The 10,365-nt window shown below is 41.4% G+C and overlaps 1 protein-coding gene across 1 annotated transcript in view; it reads left to right on the top strand.

The window, feature by feature from the left end:
- The window catches only part of LOC137665347 (NELL2-interacting cell ontogeny regulator 1-like), a 29,097-nt gene extending 19,902 nt beyond the window's left edge, over positions 1 to 9,195 (top strand). The window contains exons 3-5 of the mRNA XM_068404241.1: positions 1,674 to 1,816; positions 3,484 to 3,572; positions 9,078 to 9,195. Coding sequence (XP_068260342.1) covers positions 1,693 to 1,816; positions 3,484 to 3,572; positions 9,078 to 9,149 — 285 coding nt within the window. The 5' untranslated portion in view covers positions 1,674 to 1,692 and the 3' untranslated portion in view covers positions 9,150 to 9,195. The remainder of the gene's footprint in view (positions 1 to 1,673; positions 1,817 to 3,483; positions 3,573 to 9,077) is intronic.
- Positions 9,196 to 10,365: the final 1,170 nt, after the last annotated feature.

A 10,365-nucleotide genomic window follows, 5' to 3' on the forward strand; every position in this document is an offset into this window, starting at 1 on the left:
GATCACCATTAATTAAAACAGAAAACCCAAGCTGCTTGATATGATTTTAATCTCTTTATTTTAAGGATTGTAGAAATAAGAAAAAGGATCCCATCAGGTCACTTCTAAGTAGTGGGAGGGATAGGAAGCCCAGTGCTGAGGTTATAGGAATTACATTGCCAGATCTATTTTTTGGTGTGGGCCCAAATATATCTGTGACTCTATGTGTGCATGTGGGTCTCTTGCTTCTGAACCATCCCCTACTCTTATGTTTAGATTGAGGTGCACAGGAAGGGGATGTGTATAATGCTGCTCCTTTCGTGGATGAATTGCTGGTTTGCACGTGCTGCAAGTGTTCGTGCAGAATTTGCAGCTTCAGATTATCTGTGTCTTAAACAGTGGATTGCATATATCTAAGAGGAACCTTGTTCCATTCTGTGTTTGTAGCAAGATGGGAAAAAAACCTTTCCTTTCCTGCCTCCCTCTATTGCCTTTCCAAATGTGAAATACAAGCTGGTTTGAGGAGTGTTGTACTCTTGCATTCAGCATATGCAGATTTGATGTTCTTATGCAACATTTTTTGCTTAGTATGCACCGACTTAAAAATCAGGAAGACACAGTATGCTGTCCTGCTTTGCTGGGTTCAGCTAAAGAGAATCTTCATGTAGATTTTATAATGTTGCTACAACTTAACCTTGTTTGATTCTTTCTTTCTTCCGTTTGAACATACAGGAATGGAAGGTAAACCTCGCTGAACTAAGGACTACCCTAGCAGTTTGCCAGGATCCTTGAGACTTGGATTGAAATCTGTAATAGACAGTTGCAGCTTGAGCCAGTCCAAGTTTCCCGTGTTCCCTCTTGATCTGAACAGTTTACCTGTTGGATCCAGAAAAAATACTTCATTTGAAACCTGTGTACTTACCAAAAATGTCACCTCTGTGTAAAGGGGGTGTGTGCTGGACCACACTGTACTTGTCTTCAGGGCATGGTGTGGCCTGGCTGTGATGTTCAGGAACAAATGGATGACTGCAAATAAAGGTCTGAAGCCCAGATTAGGAGGGGAAACAGAAGGCCAAAGAGTTCTAATACATTTACCATTAGAAATTCTTCCTATGAATTTGTGAAGGTTTAACAGAAGTCTTTTCCTTCAGCTGCTTTCATAAAGGAGTTTATGATCAGTGTGATGCATAGTTAATGATAGCGGTTAGCTTTAGTTATTATACTTGTGAAAAGATGGTGCATCAGTAAAGCAAGCAAGTAAGTAAAAACTTCGTTTCCAGGTTCAGGTCTGTTTCAGACAGCTCTATAATCCCTGCAGTTTTGATCTCAAAGTCTAACAGTGAACGAGCTGTCCAGATTCATGTGCTGGTCTGGGACTGTGTAGTTAGAAAAAAGATTGGAGTCACAGAGCAGGCAAAGTTGCTGGCATCTGGCTTGCAAATGAAACCAAAAACTGTCTAGGGACTTCTGACCTTCTTCATGTCTGGGGACATTCTCTCCCAGTTGGGTTTTATGTGCACTGCTGGAAAAATACAGAGAACCTCTGTCCATGCCCTAGATCTTCTGTGTTTTTTTTTTTAATTTCAAAGGAAGACTGCCAATGGTTTAGCTGTCAGGAACATTAAGTTCTTTGTAACAAAACCCTTGTATCTGTAATGTTCCTTGCTGACTTGTTTGTGTCTCTTGATAAACAGAGAAGCACCCATTCCCAAGATGCTGGCACCCTGCCTTCTGAGAAGAGTGGTCCTTACAGTTCCTTTAGTTTTTGTGGTTGCACTGCTTCTCGTGGACCCTGTTAGATCTGATCAAGAAGCGGGAACAGCCATACCAGCTGAAAGTATGTACCACCCTACAGTCCTTTCATACAGCTTGTACTGTAGTTTTAGTGTTGCAGAACTTCATATCACTCAAGCTTGTCCAAATAATTCAAACTATTTTGGACATCTTGCTTATGTTGTTTTAAAATCACAACTTGATAGCATGCCAGTACTGCTTTTCTTCTGCATCCAATGCTCTCCACTCTTTTACCCTTATCTCCTGCCTAATGCTGTCTTGCTTGTACCTGAAATCTGCCACTGTTCTGTACCTTTTCTGTTGTACAGCCCTTTCATTGTGTTAGCCCTTTCTATGCCAGGAGTCACCCTGTTTGCTTTTCAGAGACATTCATGAGACTTGCTTTTTTCAACTGGCATTGACTGTTCATTACATCTTTCATTCTTGGTAATGTCTACTATATTAAAGTCAGTAGTTTTTATTAAAAAAATTCACGATGAAGATGCCTGGTGCATATATAATAACACTGAGGTTGGGTGGTGGTACAACAATGAAAGAGGAGGTCTTTAATACTGCTCAATGTTTTGTTGTTTTTTTTTTTCCTAGCCAGTTAAAGAATTTGTCAGACTCCTTTTCTCCAGCAGGCAGGATTCCTGTCTGCTGGTTAGCACACAGATTGTGAGCTGGAAGCTCATACTCCAGCTTATCAGAGGCATGTAGTAATCAGTCAAATATCAAGTGTTTGCAAAATATGCTGACAGACACTGCAGGATTTTCCAACATCACTCTAGGTTTCATCTTTTCTTCCTTACCAGACTTCAAAGAGCAAACTAAACCTGTGCTCAGAATTCCTCACTTGCGTGATATTTCCTATGAAGTTGTTAGAGAGGCACAGGCACTGAGACACAAATAAGTGCATATGTAGACCCTGATGATTCGAAGACATTTCATCATGTCTATATTTGTTCTGTCTCAGTACTGCTATCTGTTAGGGCACAGCTTTGTGTTACATGATGATCAAGGCAAAGCAGCCTTGTGACCTTCAATCTGGATATCTAGATATGGGAATACTATCTTAAACACTGCAATTAGCCCAAAAGGCAGCAGTTCTGCTTATCAGCAATGCCCACTAATGACAGAGCATTGTGTTTATCTGCTGCTTGCCTTGCTAGCTTTGGACAAAGCTGTATCATATTAAAAGTTAGAGTCCGAGTGATCTTTGTGATAATGTAGTCAATTTTATTCCATTAGCTTTCTATTTAGAGCTCGAGTTTGTGGGATTAGGAGACCAGATTTTTCAGGGAACAGGTTCATGGTTTCAGAGGTAATTTCTGAAAAATCTGAAAGGGAGGTTGAAAATGTCGCCAGGGTTGGTGGAGCAAAATGAAAGACTCAAATTATGCATTTAGCGTTTCCACACTAGGAACTGTGACAAGAGAAGAGAAATAGTGGAAAGGGGGAGGAGAAGAGATACAGAAGGACGAGGGGAAGAGCAATAAAGGAGGAAGAAAAATTTTAATGCAAATTTGTTAAAGTCATTCTTTTGTCATTGAGACACTCGGTGGCCCATCATGATGGACCTATTACAATAACCTGGATTGTTCAAGAGTACATACCTCAGTACTCACTCTGTGAAATCTTTTCTGTAGCTCTTCCTCATGCTCAAAATCACTGTTTATTCCTTCTACTTCATGACCTATAGTCACGATTCTCTACTAAATGCTCTCCTAGGCCGTCCCTGTGTTGATTGCCATGCATTCGAGTTCATGCAGAGGGCTCTGCAGGATTTAAAGAAGACAGCGTATAATCTAGACACGCGGGTAAGGAAACATTCAATATCTTGAGTTTTATTTTTATATGGAAGAAAATGCTGTGGATAGAAGTAGATAAGGTGGATGGATTTTGCACAAGACAGTCAGCTGTACTGTCCTGTCTTCTAAGGTGATGCTGGGTAATTACATTTCATCTCTCTAGGCAATAATCTGTGGAATTCTTCTGACTTGGCTATCAGGGACTCTAGGAAGCTTAGGAAAGAGTCAACTGACAGTCCTCAGCCCTCTATCTTTTTCTTGCCCAGGTTAGAGCCATTAGCACTGCAATTCTCATTCCAAACGCTGAGTGCACACCTTTGTTTTTATGTTAGCAGGAGTAAGGTGAGAGTATAGTTTATATTTATTACCCCAAATGAGAGAGCCAGCTCAAACAGAAAGCCTACTAAAATAAAGTACTCCCCAGCACATGCTTTTATCCCTAGGGAGAGCCTAAGAGCGGAAACATCATCTCATAGATACTTTTTACCTTGCTCTGATTCCATAGTGATGAAAAATGCCCCAAAGTAGAACAGCACAGGGAACAAAACTTGTTTGGCTTGCAGTCAGTGTGGAGAATTTGCCAAGGCTGGTATCTTCCTTCTGTGAGGGAAGCTGAATCTGTCTATTGCTACTGCAACCCGCAATCTGTGACTAGCTGTATCCCAGCTGCTGTCAGTAGTGGTGTCTCAGGAGGGTAGCTTTTTCCCCACCTCCTGTGTACCCTGTAGCTGAAGTGCTATATCTACACTCTTGCACAGATTTTTCAACAGAAGGCACTCAAACTTTTTTGCTGTTCTGATCTAAGGTCAAGGTCGTTCACAGTTCAAAGCCTGCAAACTGGCATCTTTGAAGAATGATTTGAGGTAACTCCGAGCAGGGTCCATCATGTTTAGGTGAAAATGCAGGTGCGGGAATGAAGATGCCTTGAATTGTGACACACTACAAAAAAACAAACAAAAATTCCAGCAGAACCAGATTGGTATGTAGCACATTTACAGTTAAACAAAATCTATTCAATAATTACATGTCAAATGTATTTTGGGCTCCTTCATGAAGGAATATGGTTAATGAATACATCTGCTGAGCACTGTATATAGGCCAAACAAGATGTTCAGATTGTGCTGTAACGTGTTTCTAGCACACCTTTTCCTTCTTTTACAAATCTTTGAACTTTTCCTCAGAATTTCTAAATCTTGGTTCAAAAATACCTCTACTACTAAAATCTTCTCTGGTTGTCTGGCTATGGCAATGACCTTTATGACACCTACAGCTTGCAGACGAAGAGAGAAGCTTTATAAAGTACAGCTATTCAAAGTAGTAAGGTAGCAATGAGACCCCCAAAGGTAGCAACTGTATTTTAATATTTTTTTAAAAATAAAAATAAAAGCCAGCCAAGGAGAGGAAATGAGGATACAAAAAAGGTTCAGTTCAGAGGAATGTTCTGTTACTGACCTCTACAGTTGTAGATTTGACAGCAAGACTGAATATGTGGCTCCATGATATAGTCTAACAAAACCAAACCTATCGCTTTCTTATCACTTCAAAATCTTAATAATTGAATCCATATTGCAATCCTTCAATGTCTCTGGGCTAGGACAGGCCTATTCCAGTCATTAAGCTAAGAATTCTGCCTACATCTTCAAACGACATGGAAATATTTAACAGTTGAGGACTTCTTGGCACTGCCTTCTACAGTGTTTCAATTCTTAGTTTTATTAGTCAACTGTGGCCCAATTTGATGCAAACTGGGAGTTTTAAGACAATTGCTTTCAGCCACATATATATTTTACATTTGACTATTTTAGTCTGTTTTGCTTCTTAGTGGGGCAAATGTTTCTGTCCCCGAAAATACAATTCTCCTTGTTAATATTCCCATTGGAGACACTTATTTCCTTGAAAAACTCTCTTTTGTTTGCAGGCAAGATTTTTAGATTATGACTAAGCAGCTCCTAACTGTGTTGGAGGGGGAGGGATTCCCAAAAGCTTAGAGAGGTAATTCCCATTTAATTCCTTCTGCAAATCTTACCCTGCAATTCTGTACAAGGGAAACCATATAGTTTTATTGCACAACTCAGAGAGTTTTTACACTTAATTTGGCCCTCAGTTGATCTGCATAGTGTGTCACAAAGCAAACTGTCTCTAACATAGGTCACATAACCTTTTATGGGGGACAGGCTATATCCCCTTCGTTTTACAAGATTAGACATGCTTGTAACCTACACTGATGTGATGATCACTTAAAGATTGAAAGGCTGGCTGCATTTTACTCATGGGGTAAGAGAAGGGTCACAGATCACCTCTGAGAGGCTGCCCTACTACCCGTGCACGTACCTGATCTGTTTGCCCTCTGCATACTGTTTTCATAGAATCGTAGAGTCATTTTGGTTGGAGAGGACCTTTAAGATCATCAGGTCCAACCGTCAACCCAGCACTGCCAAGTCCGCCACTAAACCATGTCCCTCAGCACCACATCTACAAGTCTTTTAAATACCTCCAGGGATGGTGACTCAACCATTTCCTTGGGCAGCCTGTTCCAGTGCTTGACAACCCTTTCCGTGAAGAAATTTTTCCTGATATCCAATCTAAACCTCCCCTGACATGACTTGAGGCCGTTTCCTCTCGTCCTATCATTTGTTACCTCGGAGAAGAGACTGACCCCAGTCTCTCTACACCCTCCTTTCAGGTAGTTGTAGAGAGCAATAAGGTCTCCCCTCAGCCTCCTTTTCTCCAGACTAAACAACCCCAGTTCCCTCAGCTGCTCCTCATAACACTTGTTCTTTAGACCCTTCACCAGCTTCGTTACCCTTCTTTGGACTCTCTCCAGCACCTCAATGTCTTTCTTGTAGTGAGGAGCCCAAAACTGAACACAGTATTCGAGGTGTGGCCTCCCCAGTGCTGAGTACAGGGGAACGATCACTTCCCTAGTCCTGCTGGCCACACTACTTCTCATACAAGCCAGGATGCTGTTGGCCTTCTTGGCCACCTGGGCACACTGCTGGCTCATATTCAGCCAGCCATCGATCAACACCCCTAGGTCCTTTTCCACCAGGCAGCTTTCCAGCCACTCTTCCCCAAGCCTGAAGCGTTGGCTGAGGTTGTTGTGACCCAAGTGCAGGACCCAACACTTGGCCTTGTCGAACCTCAGGGGTTTCATTCATTCATTCAAGGGTGAATTCATTCATTCATTCAAGGGTGAATTTCCACTCTTTCGTTGCTGCTGGCCCCTTGGAGCAGGCTGCAGGTTGGATTATTTATTTTAACAGCTGTAACCAACTCTGGGCAGTCATTTTGGGGGATACCTGTGATTCACAACTCACATAGCCAAAATGCGGTGTGTGGCAGGTAGAGCTCTGATCATGAACTAGAGAGGGTTCTTGTACTGCTGGGAGGGAGCTGCTACTGTCAAAACCGTTCAGCCAGCTCACAGCCAGCTCCCTACTGCATCTAAAAGCTGCTCAAGACAGAGGCCAGCAGGGAGAAGGCCATAAGAAACATATCTTGTAAAATAGGTCCAGTCCATGGTCTGCACAGTTCACTGTAAGTCTTCACTACAGATACTTATTTTCAAAATTCCAATTCCAACTCTGAAAAGAGTTAACCAGTGGACATTGTATTACAACTTTCAAGAGCTCAGGAACTGCATTTTTAGCTGAAAAAAGGCACCCTGGACCCTGCCCTGCTTTTTTTTTAAAAAAAAAAACAAACTTGCTTTAACCCACCAGGGGATAATAACAAATCTCTGTGCAAATGGTTTTGTGATCATGCTCACAAAACAGTCAGCAAAGCTGTATTTAGTGCCATTCGTTTTGTTCTTTATTCCTTTCTAAACTGTCAGTGGTTATTTGGAATGTTCAAAGCCCATTAAGTTAGATGTGCCCATGAAAGTAAAAACAAAGCCTTGAAAATGTTATTAAAGATATATAAGATGGTAAGCAGCCTTGGGGCTTAACTCCAAAGCTGTTGGCATGCTGTCAACCTCCCTTATTCAAACCATTGCAAATGATGTCGAGGAGATGGTTAGAAGGTGGTGATTGAATGTCTTTTAGGTGATTAGCAAAGTCTGATCATATCTTTTCAGTCTTACAGCGTAGCTGAAATGATCAAAAGTGATACCTGATTTAGCATAGTACCACAGGGCTGTGTCTAGTGATTTATCAGCTGAGGAAAAAAACCTGACCAATAGATAGCTTTTCCTTTGCTGAGAAGGCAGGTGGTAAGCTGGATGCCTCAGCCCATATCTGCTCTGAGTGCCTTTAGCTGATGTGGGTCAATGGATAACATAGCTTTTAAAATACAGCCTTTAATCATGTGGCAGTTCTCTCTCATCTAAAAATCACCAGACAGGCAGATTAAGGATGGATTTCACTGGCATTTAGAGCTGGTAGTCTTCATAATGCCCTTTTTTTTGCATAGCTGGTTACAGCAGTGGAGATTAATTTGGTGAGTGGACTTCCCACAGCTAGTGTGTCCCATGACAATAAGGTAGTTGTCCTATCTTGGATCAGACTGATTCTCACATACAGCTTCAGCTCATGATAGACAAACTGAGATGAAGATGTGATGTTGATGTCAAGCAGCTCTGTGCTCCATCATGCATTTACTGAAGCCACAAGTGCTCCAAACAGCCAGGAAAACAAAAGTGTGTGTGTGCTAGAGAAGAAGGATTCCCATATGTCCCTTATGCAGCCCTGCTGTCCCTTCCCTGGTTCTCAGCCCCTTCTTGCACTGTAGGCTGAGAAGGTGCAGGCCTTTCTGATCATACCCAGCTCCAGTTCTGGGAAACTCCTAATCCACCCTCTGTAGGCAGTAATGGGCAGTAATGATCTCCTGATACTGATGAACCCCAGTTCAACTGGGGAACTCTGTTCTCACTAGTTTGGGATCCCTTTCCTTAAAGAAGCCAGCAATCCCATCACATGCTTGAACTGTGATGGCTGTATGCCAGCTCAGCACCTATCATCTATTTTAGGCCCCAACAGCATACTAACAATAACAACAGTGAAGCAGGAGAAGTTGAAGCAGATGTAAATTATGCCTTACTTTCTCTGTATAACTTTCAACAGTAAGTCTAGGCTGTAATACTCTAAATTTAATTATTTGAGTCTGTTTTTAAGTAAAAAGAGAATTTCTGATAGGTCTGGGGGTTTTTTTAAGCCTCTCATGAACTTGTGAAGTTGAAGTAAGATTGTAAGAAAGGCAAATAACTTTAAACAAAAATAACAACACCTAGACACATATTGAATGTACTAATGTGAACAACATGAATGTGTACCAGACTGAATTTCCCCATGTCACAGAAAGCACTGCTAAGTTGTTATGCCAATTAATAGCACAAAAGCTAAATTATTTTGCAGAGCAGTAAGCAGTAACTCCGAATGTTACCTCAAGACTCATCTCATAAAACTAATCCCAAATCTTAAAACAACAGTAAAGTGGACTTTTCTTTGGGAGCTAATTAGTTTTACAGCACTGATGCTTGTTTTTTGATGTTGCTTTTGTTCCCCCTTCTTATAGACAGAAACTCTGCTTCTTCAGGTGGAAAAGAGAAATCTGTGCGACTGTGTCACTGCAAATCTGCTGAACTGAATCCTGAAGGCCAGCTAAGGAGTATCACCTGTTCAGCGGTTTTTAAAAGGCAGCTATATAAAATACAGCTTTATGGAGTTCATGTTGCAAGCATGTATGCCCCAATATACTGGGGAAATTGAGGGGTTGTGTCTTATGTATTTGTCTGTTCTGTTTTTTTTTTAAATAGTACCCTCTTTTCATATCCACTGGGTTGTCAGTAAGGGCTCAGTTCAGTAAATCTGTTACTTGGTTTTAGAGTGGGGGAAAAATTTACCTGCTTTGATTTTTAAATCAGAGTTGGCCAAGTGTAACCCACAAGATAAATATGGCCAGCAGTGGTCTAGAGACACCTGCAGCTGTTTTTTGTCTCTGATATGAACATATCTCTGTGGCAATTTACCCAGTTATACTGAGATAGGGAATTGTGGTCTCTGTAGGCTTTTCCTGTGTATTAAAGATGATGGAAGTCCTTTCTGTTTGTTGTCTGCACTGTGACCACATTCAGGCATGTTGTACTTCTGTCAGCTGTAATGAAGTATGTGTCATGAGGAGGTGTACATGTGCTGTACTTGGATCAAAACAGTTTATATCTTAGTGCTGAGTTTTCTGGTATCCTGCATAAGATTATTGTCTTCTTTAATTAAAACCTTTAGTTTCTTCCTCTCCTTCCCTGGACACTCCATTCTTAACCCACTGTATCTCTAAATAGCTTTATCTTAGCAAGTCAAATGGAGAGAGTAGTAAAAGAAGAATAAGGGCATGACTAGGCAGCCTTGCCAGTTCCAGCTGTACCAAATGCTACCACCAGCAACTGCTCAGCATCACGTTGAAGGAAAGCTCTAAAGCTCTGTGCAATGTCAAGAAGTTTCTTCATGAAAGTGCTTCTTATCTTACTTCAGGTGAAACATGGAGGTTAGGTCACTCATATTTGGTCCATTCTGTCATGGACTGAACCCTGAACGTTTTGGTCTTTCCTTGTAGTTGCCTTTGAAAGCTGCTTTTTTTTTTTTTTGTTTCAGGCATGAAGATGACTTGTGTACCTGAAAACTGAGATGATTTTTATCCTCAACTCTACCACTTTATTCTAAGATACTGTGTCCACTCACAAATCTGAATTAGGCTGAACAGTTTGAGTAGATGCTCTGAGTTTGTTTGATGCAATTTAGAGCTGTCTCAAACCACTCCAACAGTGGGGCTGTGGGGTGCTAACTTGGCTTGGGGAGTGGATGGGAGG

Source organism: Nyctibius grandis, chromosome 6 (assembly GCF_013368605.1).
Source record: "Nyctibius grandis isolate bNycGra1 chromosome 6, bNycGra1.pri, whole genome shotgun sequence".
NCBI lineage: Eukaryota > Metazoa > Chordata > Aves > Nyctibiiformes > Nyctibiidae > Nyctibius > Nyctibius grandis.